General features: G+C 43.9%; 1 protein-coding gene across 2 annotated transcripts in view; it reads left to right on the top strand.

Annotated features, from left to right (window-relative positions):
• The first annotated feature begins 7216 nt into the window (after positions 1 to 7216).
• BICRAL (BICRA like chromatin remodeling complex associated protein) overlaps positions 7217 to 24905 on the top strand; it is a 36497-nt gene continuing 18808 nt past the window's right edge. For both annotated transcript variants that reach the window (XM_084283884.1, XM_084283883.1), the window contains exons 1-2: positions 7217 to 7353; positions 23471 to 23519. In XM_084283884.1, the coding sequence (XP_084140010.1) occupies positions 23476 to 23519 (44 nt within the window). In that variant the 5' untranslated portion in view covers positions 7217 to 7353; positions 23471 to 23475. The remainder of the gene's footprint in view (positions 7354 to 23470; positions 23520 to 24905) is intronic.

Below are 24905 nucleotides of genomic sequence, written 5' to 3'. Positions count from 1 at the left end.
GTGTCTGTTAAGAATCCACACAATGGATTCTTGAACCTGAGGTTTCTGAGCTTGTGAAAACTAAGAACTTTATAGTTGTGGTGTAGTCTTGAGATGTAGGTTTGCGTTCTCTCAAACAGAGGAAGGAAGAAAATACAGCTGTTCCTTACCATTGGTACATACGCCAGCACCGTCATTTTTTATCTCAACGAGTGTACTATACATATGTTGCACCATGAAACACAAAAGTGCTGTTTCATCTTTTAGCTGTGTTTTCAAGAAAAGCGGCAGCCTGTGTCTTGTATGGAGTTCTTATCTGCTAGATGGGATCTCTGAATGCCTGTGCGATTGGGCTTCTCCAGAAGAGATTAGCAGATGAACGTAATTACTTCTGGCTACAAAGTAGGTACTTCACTGACTTCCACAACTTCCAGTAGTATTCTACTGCCAGTTTTAGTATGGTGTCTTTGAACTTTTCTGGCACTGTGATCAGCCACGTTAGATGTAAGCTATATTATGATTCATTGAAGATACTGTTGACTACATTTTTCATGGTATATTGGGGCTTCACTAAAAGAGACTGTCAAGGCTCTGTATTTTTTTGTGTTCTCTTGAAAAAACATTAACAAATTCCTTTAACATGTTTGGCATACCTTTTTTATTTATTTATTTTTTAAAAATGTTTGTTTGGACTAATATATTTTTTATATATTTGGCCATATGGAAAGGCAAGACAATGTAAAATATGTGTACTTTTTAAATCACTAATTAGAGAGTTGGAACAACAACTGTAAAACTTATTTGGTGCATCTTAATTGCAGTGAGTAATGCAAAAGCTTTGAAATGTAATCCTTGGGAATGCTTAAGACACTAATTATATTCCAACCAGTCAAGGTGCACTTGTTTTGAAACAAGTCTGAGCTGGTCCCTTCTGAGAGCCTGGTGTTCCCAGTGCCAGAGGTGGAGAAACAAATTCATTTCTGTGAAAATGAGCTATCCTCCAAAGGCCAAGACAGACATCAAGTGTACCATTTTATGGCAAGTGACACTAACAGATTAATAGAGTGAGTCCCAAATACACACAACACAAAAGCTCAAGAAGAGAAGAGATCTTAGGTTTGGTCCAGCTCTAGCTTCTAACTGATACTTAGGACCCTAACTTGCTAATTGACCTAATTAAATTCCAAAGACCCAAGTATGTAAATGACAGATGCTGTCTTACGAACTCTCTGCTTATGCTATGCATCCTTTGAGGTAGTTATTAGTTCTGAAGTTCCTCCCTAGGAGATTTTTTTTCAGTGCCTTACTTTAAATGTCTTTTTTTTTTTTTTTTTTTTTTTAAGGCATTTCAGAAAACTATGTTCAGTTACAGGACTAGCCAGTTCCATGGACTGCTTAGGTTCAATAGTGTTTCAAAGTTTTCCAGTTTTTTGGAATTGTGAATCTTAGTTGCAAACCTATTCCATTTCTCTTTCTGAGTAACTTCAATGGAATGAACTTGAAATAATTTTATCCAAGTTTACTGATTCTCTGTAAGCTCTCCTATAATTTATTCATAGTTAACAAAACTAAACTTTTTTTTTTTTTTTTTTTTTTTTTTTTTTTTCCTTTTGCTCATCCAATGAAAAAATCTGGCAGTTATCATTTTGCAGGACTGCTTCCTCATATTAGTAGCATTTGACCCTCATGTCTAAAGAAAGTCTGAGAATAAATTCCATTCATGTTGATGAACTTTCTCATGATAATATTAAGACTTACAATAGAGCAATCTTAATTCACATCCAAATCTTATACTGTTGGCTTCTAGTAGGGCTCAATAAATATACAAGGAAAACCATTTTTTCTCAGAAGTTGTGACTTAGATGAAGCTTTATTCATAATGTCCCTTCTTTAATTAAGACTTTCTTTTTATCTAAACTATAAAGGATAGTTTAGCAAGCTTGTATTTCTTTCCTGAACATGAATACTTTTGGAGTGACTTAGTATTTCACTGTGTTTCTGTGATCCCTGTAATGCCTGTTTTCATGCTTTAGATCTGCATTTTGTACTTAGGTTCCTTCCATTAACATTTTTTAAAATTTATTATTATTATTAAATTCATGGCACTTCAGTTGTATAAGGAGTGGCCCTTTTGTCAGCTTCATTGCCTGGCTGCTGTTTCTACTACTACTGATATTTTATGTTTAAGCCTTGTGTCTGTGTGCTCATTATTTACCTGATTCGTTCCCATTTGTCTCTGCTAAACTAGCTATTAATACTATACAATCTCCTCCCAATTTTCTGCCATTGTTTTGTAGTTTAAATTTCTTCTACAAATTTTGGCAGTGTTATTTGTTGAAGATTATTTCTCCAGATGCTGTAGTAAAGCTCTGTCTCTTCAGAGGTGTTTTTTCTCAGTACACTCTAGTGGCTGAAGGTTTTAAGATTATTTTAACTCGGGAGTGAGAGTTATTAATCTTTCAAATTCAATTCTCCTTTTTAAGGTACTCTAAACTGAAGAATGAGACTCCATTTAAATAACCTGGAGCATGATATAGTTATTCTTGATCTGTTCCACTAATAATTTTCCATTGTAATTTGTTTCAGTGAGAGGTCCAGTCACTACGTTTTTGTTTCTACTGATCACCTTTCATAGCTCAGTTCTACCTCTCCAGAATTTGTTCATGATTCATCACGGAACAGCCCTGTTGGCCTTTACACAACCTCCAGTCACATAAACCTGTCTTTCTCCTGGTATTGGTGTAAATCACTTGTTCTTAGTTACCTCCTCTTGCTACCTACACCCTAACCAATCACCCTTCTGGTCAAGTACTGGCTAGGTGGTCTTGTGTTTGACGTGGAGACTGATACTGGAGTCAAGCAACTATTGTGCATTATGTTACGCAATTACGACACTCATTTTATGGGTAATGTTTTGTGCAAGGCCGCACCTCAAGTGCTCTGTTCAGTTTTGGGCCCCTCACTACGAGAAGGACATCGAGGCCCTGGAGCGTGTCCAGAGAAGGGCTACAGAGCTGGTGCAGGGCCTGGAGCACAAGGCCTGTGAGGAGCGGCTGAGGGAACTGGGGGTGTTTGGTCTTGAGAAGAGGGGGCTCAGGGCAGACTTCATTGCTCTCTGCAACTGCCTGAAGGGAAGGTGTGGGGAGCTGGGGGTCGGCCTCCTCTTGCAGGTAACTAGTGACAGGACTAGAGGGAATGGCCTCCAGTTGTGCCAGGGGAGGTTCAGGTTGGAAATGAGGAGACATTTCTTCTCAGAAAGAGCAGTCAGGCACTGGGAAGGGTTGCCCAGGGAGGTGGTGGAGTCACCATCCCTGGGGGTGTTCAAGGAGAGGTTGGACGTGGTGCTTGGGGACATGGTTTAGTGGGTGACATTGGTGGTAGGGGTTGATTGGACCAGATGATCTTGGAGATCTCTTCCAACCTTAATGATTCTAATACTGAAGAGATGGTTTCTATGATTAACTGAAGTATGTAATGCTTAGGAAAATTTTACTGGTGCGTCCTCTAAGTACTGGTGGTAATTATTCAAAATTTGGCAGTTCATATGGATATCAAAGAACTGAATTTTTCACATGGCATGTTGCATTTACATACGAAGTTGAATTCCTTGTCTTCCTTCCTGGCACTATATGAGTGCCCTACTTTTCAAGTGCTTTGACCTCTACTTCTGTATTGCTTGTAGCTTCTAATGATGACCTATTTGTTACTGTGCCTTCAAGCTCAGAGTTATTTATGCTCATCTAAATTAGTAATTCTTAAAAGCAGTATGCAGTTGAAGTGTTGCATCTGCTGATCAGCTCACACGAGAAACATATTAAGGGATGGAGGGATAAAGAAGAATGGGAGGAAGGAGAATCATAAATAGAGCTGAAGTAGTCCACAATCTACACTTGGCACGAGGAAAGCAAGACTGCAGTGGAGTAAATGACATTCTTTTCCATCCGATATAGCTCAGAGAGGGTGCAGTGGGTCGAGGTTACAAAACAGCTATTCATGCAGGACTCTTAGGATGACTGGAACTCATTCATTTAATGCTTAGTCCTTAAATTCTTTCATATGAATCTTCTGCTTCGGGATTTGCTTTTGGGGTGGTAATGTAGGTTTGCACAAGAATAAGAATGTTTGCAACGTAGAGGTGGAGAAATGGGCTCTTGACCTAGGAGAAACCGGAGGGCAGAATGAATGGGGAGAGTTTTGTAGCGCCCTTATGTTCCTCCTCTCAGTAACTCAGCCTACTTCTCGCTTCTACACATTCTGTCGTTTCAGAGCTACGTATCTCAGCTCACTCCAAATGTGATTTGGTGTCTTTGCACACCTATGAGAGCAGCAGTTGTCAAATTGCATGGTCACAGTTTGACAGCTGATGTCAAAATACATCCAAGTACTATGTTGTGTGACGGGTGCACACGGTGTTCCTGGTAGCTGTACTTAAGAATTACTACGCCAACGTCTGTCTTCCAGAGATTTCTCCTATTCCTTTTTGACACTGGTCTTTCTCCGTATTTCCCCCTACTCCTCCTGAAACTGCTACATGAAAATGAATGAGAGAATGAATGAATGTGATTGAGGAAGCTACAGAGAGACAGCAACCGAATGTGCATTGCATGCAATTTGGAGAATAGGGCTGGTTGAAAAGGACAGCTCTGGACAGGTGACCTTGGGGTGTAAGAGTTTTGACACATTGGGGTCTTCGGCACTAATGCAGTAAGGCAGTGAGAAGAGGGGGAGCTCCCAGGGCAACGATAGTTCAGATGCATCATGTGATCCTCTTAAAAAAAGCATGAGTAGCTCATCACAAAAGTACAACTTTACAAATGTGGCTTGGAAAATTCTGTTGTACACCAGCAAGTGAGTACAGTGCAGCTGAAGACCGAATTCAAACTTCTTAGTATTGAAGGTAACTTACTGAAGGTAATTTTGCTTTAAGGGTGTATTTCAGTGTGACGTAAGTCACGTCCAAGTCTTGATTTTGTTTTTTTTTAAAGTAACTGTTTCTACCTAGTCAAATTTGATTTGAACAGATGTAGTAAATATAGAATTATATGCAAATTTGCTGCTGCAGAAAACACACAAAGCTTTAGTGGGTTCTGGTTTGACTTTGTCCACTCAGTGGCAATGTAAAGGGTTTTCAACCTTAAGATCGCTGACTTTTGTAGATCCTGAGAAATGGTACAGCTTCAGGTGCCTCACTGCGGATACATCACTTCTTCCATTTTTGTACTGTCCCTGCCTAGCAAGGTTATTGCCAGTGCTGCTTTTGAATGTCATTTGGGGGAAATAAGTGTAAATTATGGTATCATCTTTTACAATTTACAGAGGCTTCCTTGTGTTTGTTATGATGAGGCAAAATCATTGTCCTCATTCTTCCTCTTCCGTGTTTGTATTGCCTGCTTCCTGTTTGTGGTTTCTGTAGGACTGGGAGGCTGATAGCATACCGATCAGTTATCTGCCTCGGAGTGGTGTCCCTCTGAAGCAGTTCCTTCCTGTTAACCAAATCAGAAGAACAACTGTGGTGTCTCCCCAGTTCAAAGGTTCTTACTTGCGCAAAATTCTCTGAAGTCAGCAAGGCTGAGCAGGCTTTCATTCACAGCAGAGTTTTACCCCTGGAAACGTGCTGAAGTTCGGGTCCCTGAAGTGTGGCCTTTTCGATTTTCTGACGCTAGTGTCAGCAGTAAGAGCAATTAGGACGCTGAGCTCTTTGACATGCGGTGTCCACATCCTTATCGCTGACCGTTCACACCCGCGCTGTCTTTATCAGAAGTGAAGTTTGTAACTGGCCACTCCGCTCCACAGTGCTGTGTGTGCGCTCAGTCTGTCCAGCCTGCGCGATGGCTCTGCCGGGCTCACGCTACGGCCTGGCCTTTCTGCTTATAGAGCGGGCTGAAACAGCACCTACATAGTCTGCGGTGGGCATGCAAGTAAGTGCAGGTGTGTCTTGGATTTTGCCTGTTTGGGACCAGGCTTGATCTTTGCTTCTCATATTATAATATGAATTGGCTGAATATAACCAGATTTTAATAATAATAATAAAAATGTAGGTGCTTTTTTGTTAACATAAAAAAATCTGTCTGTTTCTTAGAGGAGTTCCACCTAGTACAGTGCCCATCCGCATTTTCATGTCATTGTGTTTAAAAACCAGAAGGGTACTTTTTGAACTGTAAAGCTAATAAAAAAGAATGCTACTTTAAACCCTTTTCTCAAAGGAGTTTTAAGAGTTACTTTATTTTTAGGAAAAAAAAAAGGCCGCTCTCTGTAAGACTTTGGGAATTACAAGTACCGGCAGGAAAACGGTTTTGAAAAAGATTCATGTTTTAAAAGCATTAGCTTACATATCTCTTCATGCTAAGAGTCAGTTTTCAATTTTTTTATTATTATTTTTTTAACATGTAAAGGTCAATAAATATGTAAAGGCTTGTAAGGTCATCTGAGTAAAGAATGTGTGATTGTATTTTTAATGAATCCTGTGAATATCTTGTTGAATTAGCCTTGTACCACCAAAAAGCTTTGAACAAAATTATTCTATTAATGCTTTTAAGTGCGAGAAACTGTGTAAGCGGAGCAGCGAAGGGTCGGTGCTGTAAGCTTTGACTCGCACCAGCATTTTTACGTTACCTGAAACTTTTTAAAGCATTTAAGTTACCTGAAACTTTTTTACAGCACTTGGAGTTCGTGCCCTTTGTTTCAGCCACGGGAGATGAGAGAAACAGCCAAGAGATTTAAAGCACTGCTACTCGCAGGAGGGTCCCATCCTAGCTCTTTCAAGGTGACCCTGCGCTTTACCTCGGGGGGTCCCGCAGTGGTTTTTACAACCTCGACGTGGCGGCGAGCGGGCGAAACAAACTTTTATTTCCAGTTCGTCAGCTCTCGGCTACCCCCCAGCCCCCCAGCCTCTCCCTCACCCCCAGCACCTGAGCTCTGCCGTACGGCTCTCTGGAGGCTGGGGGGGGGCTGCTGACAACCGCCCCGACCCCGCAGCTGTCCCGGGGCCTGCGCTAGGGCAGGCCGGGCGGCGCGGCAGCGGGCAGTCAGCATGCCCGCCCGGCGGCTGCGTGTGGCGCCGCGCTCGCTGCGGCATTGTCTGGCGGCGGAGCGGCGGGCCGGGGCTCCGGCGGCGCGGAGCCGTGCCGGGTGCCGCGCCGGGGGCCGCGCCGTGCGGTGCCGCGCCGTGCGGTGCCGTGCCGTGCTGTGCCGCGCCGTGCTGTGCTGTGCCGCGCCGCTCCGCTCTCTTTCTCTTTCCCCCTCTGTCGCTCTCTCTCGCTCGCTCTCCCCCCTCCCTCCCTCGCTCTCTCGCTCTCCCTCTCTCTCTCCTACACTGCCAGCCCCTGATGTGATGGCGAAGAAACCCCGTTGACAAGGCACTGCTTTTTCATGACGGTGAGTTTCCCTTTGAGTGTATTATAATTTTGTGATAAAAATTTCAAGGAAAAAAAAAACACACAACCTCCTTCCTCCCTTCCTTCGGGGAGGGAAAAGAGAGGGGGGAAATCTATCTCCAGACAGACAGAAAAGAAAGAGGAGCAAATTAACAGCCAGGAGTTGCCAAAACCAGGATATTAGGTTTCAGCCCAGAGAGCTATTGGCTCTGGGGCTATGTATATAAATATATATCTAGAGAGAGAGCGAGCGAGAGGGGAGACGAGGAGGAAGAAGAGGGATATTTTGTGGGTGGCTGTTGTTTGGGCAGATGTGGATTCACATGGAAATGAACTATATATTTTTTTGCAGCGAGGCTGGCGGTGGTGGCTGCTGAGGGCACTTAAAAAAAAAAAAAAAAAAGTTGTTTCTTAAAATAAAGGCGGGGGGGGAGGTTGAAGGGAGAGATAAGGTTTCAGGTCCAGGCTGATAGCTGCAGAGAGGGGAGAGGTTTGGGGTGGGTTTTTTTTTCTTGCTGATGCCATGCAAATTCAGGAGAGGAGGGAAGAAAAATCTCTTTTAATGACTCATTGATTGAGCCGGTTTAAAATTAGTTGTTGTTGTTGTCTTTTTTTTTTTTTTTTTTATTTTCCGCCCCCTTGATGGCCATCAAGAGAGGGATGGAAAGAGGAGAGGAGGGAGAGTGTGTGTGTGTGTGTGTGTATGTGTGAGTGTGAGAGAGAGAGTGAGCGGGAGAGAGGGGGATAGAGAGAGTGTGTGAGGGAGAAAGAAAAATAATCTTTTCAAATCTCCTCCCTCTTTTTTTTCCCCCCTCGTTTCTTTGCTTTTCTCTAAAGCTCTGTGGTCTGTGAAACACTCTTTCTTCCTCCTCCTCGGGAAAATGGAGACACTTCGTCTCTCTCCTGGCTGTGGAGCTGGGAAGGATTTTTCTTTCCTTTTTTTCTTTTTCAGTCCTGGCTCGATTTTTTCCTTTCCCCCGTCCACTCGCCACCACCCTAATCCTGTCATTTCTTTGAGCCTGTGTCTCAGATTTGTGCCTTCTGGGGATTTATTTTTCACTCGTTTCCTCGTTTTCGGTGCCGCCACTAGATTTGATTTGATTTGTTTGGTTCTTTATTTGCAATTTCCTCTGAATTGCTCTGTGCCTCCCGCTTTTAAACCCGGAATGGAGACGGCTCTCCTTTTTGTGTGTGCGCGAAAGTCTTGGGCGGTAGGTCTGGGCTAAGGCGCTTGCTCCTCCGCTTCGGGATCGAGTCTGCCGCGGTGTCTTTATTAGTGCTATTTTTTATTTTTTTTTTATTTTTTTTCCAGAAAGAGAATACTTAACTGTAATGTGGCTATTTAAACGTAACAATAAACCGCCTCTTTCTGGAGTAACCCGTTTGGTTTTCCTTTTGGGTAGATGCGAATCTGTTTATTTGTGCTGGCTGCGTTTGTCTTCTGCAGGAGAACAAGCGTTTTATAAGTAGTTTTTTGCTTGTGGATAAAACCAATGGCTGGTGGGTTGTGGAGGGGATTTTCTGCAGTCCTCGGAGCTCCCTTTTGCTGCGTTATGGGAAGTGTTACTGAGTACCCGGGTTTAATTTGCTTTTCCTACCCACTGTAAAATTCACTTACGGATCATGGCGATCTGCTAACGTGAAAAACCGGGCAAAAAGCGTACGACGCCCAGAAGACGCGTTAAAATTTACTTGGAGCTGCTATTAAATAACCAGCGGGGGAAGGAAAGAGACGCCGAGGCCTTTCCTTTCCTTTCCCTTCCCCTGCTTCTCCGCCGCCAGCCGCTTGCTCTCGTCTCCTCGGGGCTCAGTGGGGCTGAAGGGAGGCCGGCTCGGGGCAGAGGGCGGCCGGCAGCCGCTGCGGCCGTGCCCGGGCTCGGCTGGCAGCCGGTGCCGAGCGGCTGCCGGTGCGTGTGGGAGTGGGAGCGAGCCGGGAAGATGGCGCTGTCTGGCTGCCTGCCAGCGTTTGTTGCGCAGTTTCGCCGTGACTCTCCTCCCCCACGGGCGCCATTTTAAGGCCCTCGCCGCTGGTCGCTGCGCCGTGGAGGGGCGTTGCCGGCGCGCCTCTCCCGGGCCGTTTCTCTCTGTCTCTGGCAGGGAAAGCCTCTACCCCAGGTCCCACAGCTGCTTTTTTTTTTTTTTTTTCTTTTTTTTTTTTTTTTTCTTTTTTCTTCCTTACGATACTGATGTACGGGGTTTGGTGAGGGATTCTAGGCTGTGCGCGTCGAGGCGGGCACAAAGGAGGATTCCTGTGGGCAGAGCTCTGCTGGGGACGGGCCCTGCAATCCTCTCCCGCAGCTCTGCTCGCATCCTGCCCTCCTCCAGCCGCCCTGCCTCGCCTGTCAGGGGCCTCTGCTGCAAGCAGCACTCTAGTTTGGTCTGCTGGTGTAACATCCACGTTTCTTGAGGTGCATTCAGGGTTTATAAAGGTCAAACCTTTTCAAAGTGCAACCCTTCTGTTGATCTGATGACCAGCATTGTGCGATACTGTTAAACCCATCTCTATAAAAAGCTCTAACGTACTGCATACAGCGAAGTAATCATCATGAAAGAGCTTGTAACACCTTCAAAAAAGTCTGCAAAAAATCAAGGGCAAGTAACTTTGTAGTGATTGGACAACTCTTACTTTATTTTACTTATCTATTTATTTTTAATTTTTGGCTAGGGCTGATAACTTGCCATCCAAAATTTTTATTGCTCCTTTTTTTTGCTCCCCCAGAAATTACATTTTTTTTTTCCATACAATTTGAACATGGCAGCACCATTTTATTAGGCTTCTCAGGGAGACTGTTGCAAATAGCCTTCTATTTTTTGATCAAAACATTTTTATTTTTTATTTTTTTAACACATTTCTGTACAATCTGATCAATGGTTGTGGTGCTTAACAGCAACATCACTGCTCAGGAACAGCAAGGATGCTGCCAGACCAGCTCATGCTGAGCCCACTAAGGAGTGTGGAATGCTTGTTTAATTCTTACACTTATGCTTTTTGACACATTATAGAAGGGCTTCCCCATGCCTCTTGCTCATTTCTGAAGGAAGTGGGAGGTTTATTTTTTTTTTTATTTTTTTATTTTTTTTTTCCTTTGGGATTCAATCCTCCACCTGTCGGTGTTGAAGGGTTTTCATTTGTGTTTCTAGTGAAATACACATTTTACTGCTTGAAATACTCTGAAAAAGTTGCCTACACACAAACTCTTTTCTAAAGTCATGAGAACAACCTTGTTAGTGTCTTAGTTTTTTTTTTCCCTCTTAATGACACACCTGCCAAAAACCCTTAACCAGTAATTTGGTTAAAAATCTATGTGTGGAGTGTAGTATTTGCTTACATATTTCAGAAATATTTAATACATGATGTTTACCTTGAAGCAATTATTTTGTGTTTTTTGCGAACAGTAGTCTTGGGAGTAAGATAGGAGTGATTTTTTTTTTTTTTAATGGTGGTATATTTTTATACAATAAAATTCCTGTAATATGCACTAATGACTTACTGATTGTGTGGAATTTTCATTAATGTGTGACAGTAACGAGGAAATGACAAAAATGTGATTAAAAATGACGAGTGTGTATTCTCCCAGTATATGATACTTGCCAAACAACCAGGTATGCGCGCTGTTCTGACATGCTTCCATTAAAGTGAAAAGTATTCTTCATCTTGAGTTGCGATCTTTGGAAGGTAGAATTTAGATATATACAAAAATAATAGACCTCATATGTTTCTTCGGTCGGGTCTAACCTTTAAAATTTTTTTTGTGTTGTTGGCTTGTCTTTATTTTGTGTTGTTTCAGATAGCACCTTGCATTTCTCTTAGCTTGCTTGTGTTGATTGAGGAATGGAGAAGCTCACCATGTTGATGCCCTGGCCCAGTTGTGCTTTTTTGCTGCACCTTGGCTTCACTAGTGTTATACTGTTACATATTAAAGGTATTCTGACTGTGTCCTTACTGTGAGGGCTTGTGTGGTATGTTACTCCTGTATTCTTGAGTTACAAATACTCAGCATGTCTGTGGCCTTAGGTGAGGTCAGGGCTATGTAGTAGTGCACTTGACAGGTATGGTTCTGCTGTATCTTAATAGTTATGTCACCCGTACAGAAATGCATTTTTCCTGCCTCCGCTGCCAGTATCTTCTTTTCTGGAGAGTTTATTTATTTAGTTTAACTGTACTCAGAAAAAAAAATAAACACCAAAGCCAAAACAGTTGTACTAGTGTATTTCCTCAAAAAGGAGAGTACAAGAAAGTTGCCAGCATATGCAGAGAAAATATCAGGAAGGCCAAAACCCAGCACGAGCTCAACCTGGCCACTGTGGTTAAGGATAATAAAAAATGTTTTTACAAATATATCAACGGTAAGAGCAGGGCCAAGGAGAAACTCCATCCTTTACTGGATGCAGAGGGGAACGTGACTACTGAGGATAAGGAAATGTCTGAGGTTCTTAACGCCTTCTTTGCATGTCTTTACTAGCCATCCAGACCACTTATCCTCGGGGTACTCAGCCTCCTGACCTGGAAGGCTGGGATGAGGAGCAGAAGAAACCCCTCACAGTTCAGGTGGAAACAGTTAGAGACCTGCTGCTCCACCTGGACTGCCACTAGTCCTTGGGGCCAGATGGGATCCACCCAAGGGTGTTGAGGGAGCTGGTGGGTGTGATTGCTGGGCTGCTTTCCATCATCTATCAGTGGTCATGGTCATCCGGAGAGGTCCCAGATGACTGGAGACTTGCTGATGTGATGCCCATCTATAAGAAGGGCCGTAAGGAGGACCCGGGGAACTACAGGGCTGTCAGCCTGACCTCGGTGCCAGGAAAGGTGATTGAACAGCTCATCTTGAGTGCAGTCATACAGCATATGTGGGACCACCAGGGGATCAGGCCCAGCCAGCATGGCTTCATGGAAGGCAAGTCCTGCCTGACCAACCTCATCTCCTTCTGTGACCGGGTTACCTGCCTGGGGGATGAGGGAAAGGCTGCTGACATAGTCTGCCCAGATTTCAGCAATGCCTTTGGCACGGTCTCCCCCAGTGTTCTCCTGGAGAAGCTGGCAGCCCATGGCTTGGGCAGGCACACTCTGTGCTGGGGTAAAAACTGGCTGGATGGCTGGGCCCAGAGAGTGGTGGTGAATGGAGAGAAATCCAGTTGGTGATCGGTCACCAGTGGTGTTCCCCAGGGGTCAGTGTTGGGGCCCATCCTCTTTAATGTCTTCACTGATGACTTGGATGAGGGAATTGAGTGCAGCCTCAGTAAGTTTGCGATGACGCCAAGCTGGAGGCTTGGGGCAGAGTGGCTGGAAAGATGTGCAGAGGAAAAGGGTCTGGGGGTGCTGGTTGATGCTCGCCTGAACATGAGCCAGCAGTGTGCTCAGGTGGCCAAGAAGGCCAAAGGCATCTTGGTGGTGTCAGGAATGGTGTAGCCAGCAGGACCAGGGAGGTGATCGTCCCCCTGTGCTCTGCTCTGGTGAGGCCGCACCTCAAGTGCTCTGTTCAGCTCTGGGCCCCTCACTACAAGAAGGACATCGAGCCCCTGGAGCGTGTCCAGAGAAGGGCTACGAAGCTGGCAAAAGGCCTGGAGCACAAGGCCTGTGAGGAGTGGCTGAGGGAACTGGGGTTGTTTGGTCTTGAGAAGAGGGGGCCCAGGGGAGACCTCATTGCTCTCTGCAGCTACCTGAAAGGAAGCTGTGGGGAGCTGGGGGTTGGCCTCTTCTTGCAGGTAACTAGTGATAGGACTAGAGGGAATGGCCTCCAGTTGTGCCAGGGGAGGTTGAGGTTGGAAATGAGAAGACATTTCTCCTCAGAAAGAGCAGTCAGGCACTGGGACGGGTTGCCCAGGGAGGTGGTGGAGTCACCGTCCCTGGGGGTGTTCAAGGAGAGGTTGGGCCTGGTGCTTGGGGACATGGTTTAGTGGGTGACATTGGTGGTAGGGGTTGATTGGACCAGATGATCTTGGAGGGCTTTTCCAACCCTAATGATTCTGTGATTGAAAAGATGCTTTCTGTACACGTGAAACATATTTAAGTCCAGAGTTGAAGATCTTGGCAGGTATCTCCATGGTGGTATGCTGCTTGGGTGTTACACCCTAGATGTATTTTCAGAGTTTTGCTGGTCATCAATTCCAGGATGAAAGTTGTGTCTGCATAGCCGCGGTTATGTTTTACAATGGGGCTGTAGTGGTCAGTGATTGTGCCTTTCATGCTGTGGTACGCTTACGATAAGCCTAATGGTTGGTACTTTTTAATGTAGGTGTAGCAGTGGGAGTGTGAAAGAGTGGCATCCCTGTCTGAGTAACACGTCTGGTCCAGGTATAACAGCCTTTCTGATGATGTTGTTCATTCTGTTCAGAGACTTGGGATAATTTATTCTAGTCGTTCTGCGGCAATAAGCTGCATCTGCGGTTGGAAGGTTTTTATACGGTGACATAATCTGTCCAGCACAGGCATGGGAATTGTCTGCAAAAAAAACCAAACATTTTGTTTTCTTGCAATAGAGGAAAACCAGCAAAATTCACTGTTGGAGCTACAAAGCTGGGATCAACAGCATTGGCAGAGCCCTCATATCAATGTAAATGCGAGAACACTGAGACTTTAGCTGATAATTTTTTTCAAGAAGATCACGTAATTAAATGAACAGGCGGATCTCTATTTTCTAATGTTCACTTTCATTGTGGAAAAGCCATCTGCTGTGTCTGTAATTTGTTTGTTTTAATGGAGAGTTGCTGAACTTTTGGACAAAATAAAAAAGTATCAACTAGCACAAATGGACTCGCAGTTTGGTTCCTTTAACTCCTTTACTTGCAGTAGTTCTAAAATGCTCCAGCCATTTCTGATGTTACTTTGAGTAAGGAAGTGGTTAGCGAAAGGGAAAGAAGGACTAGACAAATCTGTCAAAACTTAATACAACCACATTTCTTTTATTGGAGGTATGAAGGAGGGGTGGAGGCAGGAGTTTGTTAATGAACTCCCAGTGAATTAACCTCACTGCAGGAGATGGATCCTTTTTGTGAGGGCTGATCGTGTGCCCTGGCTCTGGTGGAACTCACGGTGATTTTACTGTGAGCTTGTTCTTGGTGGGGATTTTCAGGATCTGGCATTGAAGCTTGAATTTATTGAGATGTTGACTACAGAAGAAAATCTTCAGCCCACTGACGTGGGCTGCAAAATCTCCATTAGCTTCAAGAGGGACAAGATTTGCAGCGTGACCAGTGTGATTTGGGGGCAGTGTCATGGACTGTGCTGCTGAATTTGTTACACATCTGTCAGTTTATCATATTTGAGATCCAGTTGATTTCCCAAACATAGTAGCTGAGAGGCATAGCGATCTCCGGTCAACTTCAATTAGGGGCAGTAGTATGCCTCCTCCTCTTCCTCTCGTGGGATGATGCCAGGGAGTTCCCAAACGGTTTACAAATGTTGAAAGAACTCTTGGTGCTGGAGCAGCTCAGAAGATGGAGCCCCAGGTAGGGAACAGCACGGCAACGAGGATAGTTCCCGCTGGGCTGAGTGGAGCGTGCAACCTTGTGGGTCCCGTGGGGCCGGCAAGCAGCCTGACCTCCAGACTATGAGTTACTCAGGATTTTCTCCGTGTCGTTTTGAGAATCTGGTTTCAGGTGAAAGCCTTGTCAAGAGTGTGGTGTGTGGTGTTGCCAGGAAAAGCTCAGGGTGCCCTAGGAAAAATTTGGATCAAATAAATAAGAAATTCAGTTCTGAACATGTAATGTGTGTCTGAGGGAAACCAGATTTTGGCCAGCTGCACTGGGGGTTCACGGATATAGCCAGAGTGCTTGACTATGGCTGGATTAATTTTCCCTATCATACACACTGCTAGCAGCTGAAGTGAACATTCCCATTTTTTCTTCATACATTTAAATATCACTTGTTCTTGGAAGCTTGAATACCTTAAGGTGTTTGCCAAACTCAAATCAAGAATAATTTTTTGTGGTATGATAATGGGAAATCAAATTTACGGGATGAATGAACAGTCTATTGTGCACACTGCTGTGCTTTAGTGTGTGTTTTTTTTGCCCTTCTGTATGCAGAGCTGGCATTTAACACTTCTATAAAACCCTGCCCGTCCTTTCAGCTGCTCATCTCCTGCCAGGTCCCAGAAACTGTGGGGATGCGTGCTGTTGTGTAGGTCATGGAGTTCAGAAGAGGTGGTAGCACTTACGTGTTTCCTAAGTGCTGCTATTTATCTGAGTCCTGAGTGCGCCTGTTTTGGAATAGTTCATCACAGGGAGGTAGTACATTGTTCTTCTGAATATTTAAAATTACAATTTTCCTCCCATAGTGTCACATACAGAAAGCTTTTGAGAATAGCAGTGCTTTAAACTCCGGCGTCCGCAACTGATTTCAAGCATTGTGTCTTCATCTGGAAAGTACTACCGCAGTTCATAGTACTGGAATGAAACCATGTTTTCATATCTTGAGAAAGTCCACACTTGCAAATTGCATTCTAGTACTAGTTTAGGATCCCAAATTTCTTCCTTTGTTGGTTTTTCTTTAGAGTACAGTTCCTGGTAGATTTTGCAAATACATAATAGTTGCTTTTTGTTGATTACTTTGGAAGGGAGAGTATTCATAAGAAATATGTATGTTATAGGATATAAGCACTGTGTGGTTTATAAGAAAGTTGCTGAGCCCTTTTGCTTTGTAAAATACATTTTAGAAATTTATTTTGCTTTCTTGTTCCTGTTGCCCTGAAATGACAACTTTCTGATCGTTGTCTTTTTGCCTGAGTAAAATTTGAGGGATTTGTATTTGCAATCAAGATTTTCAGCAGTTGCCTGTTTTTCGTTGAGTAAGGCGTCATTATTCTGGTGCACTAACTTTTTACACTGAGAGAGGGGAAGTGAAAATAGCTCTTCGTAATTGTTTTTTGTATTCTGTTTGGGTAAAAATCAGCTTCTTGAAAGGGCCGGATGTGGCGAGCAGCCCTTAAACTGATCTTCAAACGTGCTTGGTTAGTTAAGAGACTGAAATCGCCCAGTTTGCAAGGTACTAGATTGTTCCAAATAGCGTGGACTTGAGATTTAAGAACAAAATACATGTTAAGAAGGGTTTGATTTTATACCCTCAAAATATTGGCACTGCTGCTGGGAGGTGTGATGGAAATCTGTGTGAGGGAAGGACTTCAGACCTGGGCATTTTGCCTCTGCAGTCGATGCAGCATCAGTCATAATGCCACTGTGGTCTCTTTCATGTGATTAACAAGGGGAGGATGCTTGTGTTTGGTAGAGTTACCTCGTATCTCTATTCAAAAAGAAGATAAGGGATACAAGTGTCGTAAATTTGATGTTGAAATTCAGTTCACTACAGTGCTGTTCTCTACAGTGGATATTACCATAAGTTTGATTTCTTCTTTTATTTTCGTTATTCTGATGATGATTACTCTTATGGTGACAATTTATTTCTCCAGCTATTTATAGTGAAATTATTCATGTTGGGGCTGTAGATTGTAATTCTGGGAAGTGGTGTAGAACAACACAACAGTACAGACAACTTCATGGCTCAGTTATATTATAATTATTATAAATAATAATGGAGATTGCTTTAGAGTTTCTCTGACTGGTGGTGTACAAAGTCTTAGGGGACCTGTGAGGATTAGACCATCTCCTAACTTGGACCATGGTTGCTGTAGGCACCAAGTACATTACTTTACGCTGTCTGAATTCTCTCTCACTATAAAGCTGTAGCTACAGCAGTCATTGCCTTGTTTTAAAATGCTGATTTCCAAATGCCAGCGTTGACTCTCAAATTCATGGGCCAGTGTGCTGCCAGCCAGGAACCGATACCATGGAGTTGCAAGCAAGTTGTGAGTTTGTTGATTCCTTTTTACAGTGGTTTTACAGATAAATAAATTTACTTGTGGCTTACCAAGTTTTGATGTTGATCATATCACACTTCAGAGAATTACTGCTCTAAATGATACCTTTCTGTAGTAACCACTCTTCTAGGATTTTTACAAACCACGAAGATGGTATTTTACGGCTTTGTGTGTGAAATTATGCATGAAGTTGGTAACGAAGTTACAAATGACTTCGAGAAAGGAAAATCTTTGTGACAAGCGTTAAGATAATTGGAGTGAATTTAAAGCCAAGTAGTTACAGTGGTTTTGCCTTAATGTCTAGTATAATAGTGAAATGTATTGAAATGTCAGCAACTGGCATCAGGGTTTTGGGGAAGGGGTTCTTTTGGGTCGCTGTCCAGGATTGTACCTGGCATTTCTCTACACTATGTAGGGCTGTGGAAGGTTTAGAAATGTAGGGAGAGTAGAAATGGTTATCTGTGTCTCGTGACCAACTAAAGATGATGGGCCTTGTGAAAAATTAAGTGTTTAAACTTTCTTGGGATTCATATTTTGCATCATTCTGCCTCCCCCAAACACTTCTGCCATGGCTTCTGTGTTAAGAATAGCGTACAGTCTATGAAATGCCTATGAGTAGTTTAGTTTGGCTGTTTCTGGACAAACCATTTGTAATGACTGTGCAGGCTATAAAAAATGTGTGTGTTGTAGGGTACTTTGGGTTGTGTAGCACGGTGATGAAGAACTGGGGCTGGTAAGGACCATGGGCAGGTTCTCTGGCCCTGTCCCCTGCTGTAAGCAGCGCTCGCTGCAAGGCTAGGCCGGGTTGGTCAGGCCCACGTGAGTTTTGGAAATAACCAAGGACTGTAATTCCACGGCTGTGGTGCTTGAGCCTTCTCGTTTGTGAATTTCTTTTTCCTTACATGCAGTTGGAAGTCCCACAGGTCTTGCTGCATTGCCCTGGGCAGAAGAGGCTGCCTCGGCTGCTCTTAGCGCCCCTCAGCCAGTGGCAGGCCGCACGCAGCCTCTGGCCGGCCAGGCTGAGGAAACTCTCTTCCCTCACAAGGACTTCCCTGGTGCTGTGCTCCAGGTCCCTTGTATTGTGTTGGTGCTCTGCTGGACTCTTGGGTTGGCATTTACCTGAAAGCCGGGGGTTGAAACTGGACGCAGTATTTCAGGTGGGACCTCACAAGTGCTCTGGTAGCCCTGTGACAAGCCAGAACCCAATCGGGAAGCTAATCTAAGCTGAAACGGATCGATGTACTTTGTCAGACCAATTTTCTGTTCCCAGTGACTCTTGGATGCCTGGAGCTGACTTGGGGAAAGTGAACAGGAGGGGTGTGGGGCTGCTTCTTGGTCTGTGCTGTGGTTTAGATTGGAGGGCTGGAAGGAAGGGGGAGGCTTTCAGGCCATGTAGTAGCAGCCCCTCAGAGGACTGACCCATGTAGCTGGTAGTTCACTGTCAGCTTTATTACTTTTGCGTATTTTATGATCTGTTCAGGGGCGTGCGATAAGGAAAAGTTTGGTTATTTTCTAGAAATAAGTCAGGATGTTGTTACAAGCAGGCAGCGTGTTTCCCCCTGGTGCCGGTGACCCAAGTGGAAGCGTGCGCTCTGTTCTCCTTCCTCCAGTACCAGGGGCATGAAACGAAATAGCAGAGGCCTGGTGAATAACAAGTTACAGGGGATATCTGTGTTGGGTTGTGACTGCTAATTAGCAAGGATTGCTATCGGTATATTAGCTGGATGCACCAGCAGGGCTGAGTTTGCCCTAGTTACGATGAAGTGAACTTTGCATTTAAATTAAAAAAAAGACACTGTTGAACTGCGTTGATGATAATTAGGTACCTGTTAGGACACAGTGTAAGAGCTGGCTGCAGGACTGTGTGAATGCCCCAGTGGCTGTCTTGCCCCAGCTGTCTCTGGCAGGGGCTGTTGCGGGGGCCCTGTGGGCGGCTGACCCAAATCCAGGAGCGAGTCCATCTTGAAGAGCCTGTGCTGGTGGTCTCCACATGCTTTTGATGACACACCTCATCAGTAATACATTTTTGAGCCCCTAATATATGTGTATTTATTAATGAATTAGATATGGGTACTACTGAAGTTTTAATATTTTCTTCAGGTGCCCCAGCAGACTGTCGTGTGCACACTCTGCTCGGCAGACTGCTGGTGCAGGCTGTGTAGCTCTCATCCTTCAGTTCCTGCTCACTGTGTCGAGCTGCATTGTCACGCCGTCTTGGTATAATATGGTTTATACCCATGCCATACATCAGTCATTAATTTGGGCCACTATGTGTTAGCAAATACCACCAAGGACAAAATCGAACCTGTATGTAAAAAGATAAAGGGCAGTTAGCAAGAAAAATGACTTTTTTTATTTTATTTTATTTTTTTTATTTTTGCTACCACTTGTGCTGTAGAAAACATTAGGAGAATGTCATGGGGTAGGCTTATGTTTATTAACACACTTTGAAATGATTATCTGTGTCAAGGTCTCGTGTTGCTCAGCCTGCCCTCTTTTAGAAAAAGACTGAACGAGGAGCTGCTTTTGGGCGTTGAAGGACTTGGTTTGATTGTGCACCTTTTCTGGTGGTGTCCCGAGGTTAGGAGAACACAAATTGTCATTGAACACGAGCATCAGTCAGAAAGATTCAAAGCTGCAGTTCTGTGGTGAAGTAGATCCTGGGAATACATAGCAAAGAGAGAACAGAGTTGAATCCTAATAGGTAGTGAGTGGATGTGGCTTGGCTGTGAACTCGCTTGCTGTTTGGCAGACCGCATACCTGTGAGTGTGGTGTTCAAACTGCATGGTTGTCCTGTGGCGTTCACAGAAGCTCTGCCACTCGGCATCACGTTGGTGCGGTGTTACACCACTGTCCCTTGGGGGATATTGAGGTGGCAGTGATGTGATTTCTGCTTGGTTTGCAGTTCTCAAGGTGTTGGGAGGATGCAGCCCTTCCGACTGTGATTGCTCAGAGAGACTTGAACGTAGCAGGAGCTAAGTACGATAGGTGTGACCTTGGCTCTGTGGTATTACATTCATCAGCTCTATCAAAGCTTGGCAGTCGTTATCAACAGCTCTTTGGTAAACCATTTTTTTTTTTTTTAATTTTAAAAAAGGTAACAAATTTGTCATTTGTGTATAGAATTCTGCTAGTGATGGCAAGAATTTTGTTAAAAATTGCTAGAAGGATGTGCTTCTGGAGAGGCTGGTAGCAATTCTTGGTGTTTACCAAAATGTAGCTGTTTTCATCATTTTTTATTGTCTGTTGTAACACTCTGTTGGGTAGATTTTTCTTGTATGAGTTGTGAAATGAGAAAAACATCAACAGATCATTTTTTTCTAATTAAGCTAACTAAATGCTTAGCTTAAGGGCCGAATAGTGAAAAGGATGTATTACCATTAAGATTTTATCTCCTTGGCATTTTCATGCATTTTTTTTTCTCCTCTAGTTGTTACAAATGCAAGTGTTTAAGAGTTTGGTGAACTTAGCAAATTCATTTAATTTGTGTTGGTAGTTTTACTTCTTGATTTCAAGTAACAGTGTCAGCGTTGCCATAGTGACATGGGATGGGATTTTCAGAAATAGGCTTGCAATGTGGAAAAAAGATCCTGTTGACTTTCAATAGATTTTTTTTCCCCCAGTTAGCCAGGAACCTTTGAAACCTGTTTTGGGGAGCTGTATATGCTATATAAGCAAACGATAGCTTTCTGCAAATACCACTACCAGTGCAATTAAAGCAGAATGCTAATCACTTACTGATTTGCTCTTGCTAATGCACACTTACATTGAAATTCACGGGGGCATCATCAAACGTCCTGTAGTCGTTCCCTCAGCGCTCAGTTGGTGGTACGAGCAGCGAGCAGGTTTGCTACTGAAACGGGAGAGAAGGTATTTTCCTTAAAATGCAGAATTGGCTCATGAATGCTAATTTTGTCTAGCTGTGGTGGGTTTGCCCAGTTGGGCAGCTGAGCTCCACCACTGCCCCTCTCTCACTGCCACTCCTCAAAGGAAAGGAAAGGAGGAGAAAATACAATAGAAGGGGCTCAGGGGTTGAGATCAGGACAAGGGAGATCACTCAACAGTTACTGGGATGGGCAAAACAGACTCAGCATGGGGAGATTAATAAAATGTGTTACTTGTTACTAGCAAGCTAGAGCAGTGAGAAACAAAACTAAAACCACCTTCCCCCATCCACCCTCTTATGCATTTGTCTTCCCCCTGAGCGTGGGCTCCTCCACGGGCTGCAGCTCCGGCCCGGGGCCTGCTCCTGCAGGGGCTCTCCATGGGCCGCAGCCTCCTCCAGGCCACATCCACCTGCTCCACCGGGGGCTCCTGCACAGGCTGCAGCGTGGAGATCTGCTCCATGTGGGACCCATGGGCTGCAGGGGGACAGCCTGCTCCACCAGGGGCCTCTCCACAGGCTGCAGGGGAACTGCTGCTGCCTGCCTGGAGCACCTCCTGCTGTCATTCTGCACTGCCCTGGGGGCTGCAGAGCTGCTTCTCACTCCTCTCCTCTCCCAGCTGCTGTTGTGCAGCAGGGTTTTTTCCCTTTCTTCAATCTGCTCTCCTAGAGGTGCAAACGTCACTCCCTGCCTCAGCTCCGGCCAGTGGCGGGGCCCTTTGGAGCCGGCTGAAACTGGCTCTGATCTGCCATGGGGCAGCTGCTGGATCCTTCTCACAGAGGCCACCCCTGCAACCTCCCCACTACCAAACCCTTGCCACACAAACCCAATCCCCGAATGTTTGAAGCAGCTGCCTGTAGCCGTGATCAGTTTTTGTGTCCTCCCAGAGCAGTGGTACTGAGGCACCCTTACAGCGATGGCCCCTCCGCCTCTGCTGCACCCTTTCAATAGGTGTTTCAACCCTTCCCTGTGCATACACATTGGGAAGATCCCCCCGGCCTCCTGCTCTGCTGGCAGAGTGGTCCTGGTGTGCTCGGCCTCCTGCATGGCAGGTCCCTTCATCAGCTCCATCATTAGGGATGTTGCAGGGGAGGGAGCCCGCAGAATGATTGGTGTGGAGCTGCTCAGGGGCAGTAAGTTTGTGTTTTGCCAGAAGCAAGAGGTGGAGCCCAAGGAATTAAAGACAAACCATAGTAAATTTGGGTGTTAAGTTTGATGGTAGACTTTGAGAGGGAGCTGAGGGAAAACCAAACATGGAATGCTCAGGGACCAGTTCGATTTGATTGCACAATATTGTGGGGATGAGGCTGGATAACTGAATGGAAGCTGGGGTACAAAGAGGTTTAGGGAATGCTCGCAGCGGTTGGTAATTGAACTGGTGGATTAGGTGGGATCTCACAGAGAATAAGGGAGGATAAAGAGGTTCTGAGAGCAGGGAAAAGGGAGGAGATGTTACAGTCAGATGAAATTGTGGGAGCTGGGGTGAATGGGAGAACCAGGGTCATGCAAACAGAAGCTTCAAAGGAACAGCAGTCAGAGGAAAAAGCGAGGGAACATCCTTGGTACAGCCAGTACCAGACTGAGCCAGCCATGAGCACGAGAGCTGGCGGCTGTGATGCTGTGAGGCTAAAAAGGCGCTGCGCCCGCTGGATGCTTGCATCACTTCGGTAATCCAAACAAATTCCGCACCCGTTCTTCAAAGGATTGTCAGAACTCTCCACTATTAATCACACGTTTATTTAAACACACTTCTGAGTATTGAGTAGACACTGAAGTTGCGTGTATTGCGGATAGCAATAGCTAAGAAGGGCATTCGAAAAACACAATGTTCTTTCTAATGCCTTGCTGCTTGTTAGCTGTAGTTTTCTCTCTAGCCTATGAAAGCACTGTTATGATGCTGACCAAATCTCTTTATCTTTTTGGCTGGTTAAAGCCACTAGTTTGTAACTGTCTTTGTAGGCTCTGTAGTGGTCATATATATCCTCGCTGGGAATAGCTGGGAAGAAATTCCCATAGAAGGATTTCAGTGAGAGTCTTGAGATAGTATTCATAGTTGATCTTTACTTTTTTAAGTCATGGATGTTCTCTTTGATCAGTTTGGTTAATCATTTGTCTTTCTCCAATTTTATTTTATTTTATTTTATTAAAAAACAAAAACAAAAACAAAAACTAAATGATAATGTACTGCACGGGGTTTTGTAGATCCTTACATGTGACAATGTGATTTTGAGATAAATGTTTCAAATTTATATGGACCTCCGTAGAAGGTGCATGTATGTGTAAGAGCTTACCAGTAGTAATCACCTGACTCCCGTGAATTGTTAGATACAAATCATTGAGATATTCTAGAATGGTTTTATTGTTAAAAGCAATCTTTTGTCTGATGCGTGTCAAATATCTCCCTCCTCCATTTTGTTTCAGTTGTCATGGATGATGATGATGATGAATCCTGTCTCCTTGATCTTATTGGGTAAGTTTTCCCTATGCAATTCTTTCAGAAAAGGTGTGAAAAATCATTTTACGAAATTATCTTCTAGGAAGGGAGTCTAGGTGCCTTGCAAATGTAATGAGTATCTATGATGCGTTGAAATGATAAAAATAAATAAATAAATAAAAGCTATGCTTCCCTTCATGCAGAGATATGTGTTTAACACAGCCTTCAGTCGCAGTTCATGCTAGAGGCCACTCCGCTTGTTGGCGTCCTCCACAAGAGCAGCTGAGGGTTGAGTGGAAGCTGGAATTCTTAGCTAGTGATAATACCAGGTCATTGCACAAGCACGTCGGTAGGGGTGCTGTTACAAAGTTCATTGCAAAGAATTACTTTTTGGATTAAAAAAAACAACTTAGCTTTTTGAGCAGTGAAGCTAGAAACTTTGTTAACAGTATGCTTGTATTTTAAATAGAAAAGTAAACTCGATTTTTTTCTCAACAAATACTTAACTTCTACTAATAGCATGTATACATAAAAAGAAGCTAGAAGAATTGCTACCTAGTACTGTTAAGTATCCACAACAAACCAGGATTTATTAGCATTTTACGCAAAGATGCTTGATTGGGGACTTTTATTTTTTTTCCTTACTTCCATCACAGATTTGTGTGCAAGTTGATAATGTATTTCCTGTGGGAATCTCATAAAACAATAATTAACAAGCAAGATTTTTGTGGATTGTTTATATGACAAGTTACCCTTTTTTTTTTTTTTTCTTTTTGCCTAGCTTTAATGTCAGGTATTTAAGAACAGGTAATACCCTATAATACATTAAAAAAAAAAAAAAAAAAAAAAAAGATGAAACTTGAACATCTCATACGTGGTACTTTGTTCAAACTGTCAGAAATTAGTGAGGTATCAGTCATGTAGCAACTATTACCAGATAATTTCAACTTCATACAAATTATTTTTTTACTCTTAAATGTAGCAAATAAATAGGCCTTTTATGCTTCATATGTGCTCAGAACTTCTGGCAAAACCAGTGAGAGATTTAACTTCAGAGAAGACAAAATACTGTTGCAGTGGCTGTTATAATTTGGGGGTTACTCTGTAGATGCTATGGCAAAAGTGTTGCCAGTAATGGCTCACACTTCCATTCCATGTGGTATATACTGTGCTACTGATGGTAGCTGTAAAAAAGGAAAGCACATCCTGCCTGGAACATAAGGATGATAATTGGCTGCTTTGGACAATTAAATGCTGCCTTGTGAGTGTGAATCATGAGGATCCCGGTACAAGTTTACACGTGGTCCAGAAAATGAAGTGCTCTCTATCCAGATAAGTGTTTGAGAAATTGCAGTGTTCTTCCTGCTGCTCGCAGCAATTAGTGCCCTAAGCAGCTAGAAGAATGCAGGGCAACATTTTTTC

The sequence above is a fragment of the Netta rufina genome (genome assembly GCF_964035555.1).
Source record: "Netta rufina genome assembly, chromosome: 3".
Classification (NCBI taxonomy): Eukaryota; Metazoa; Chordata; class Aves; order Anseriformes; family Anatidae; genus Netta; species Netta rufina.
The sequence above is the reverse complement of the archived record's forward strand: the minus strand, read 5'-3'. Positions and strand labels throughout refer to the sequence as shown.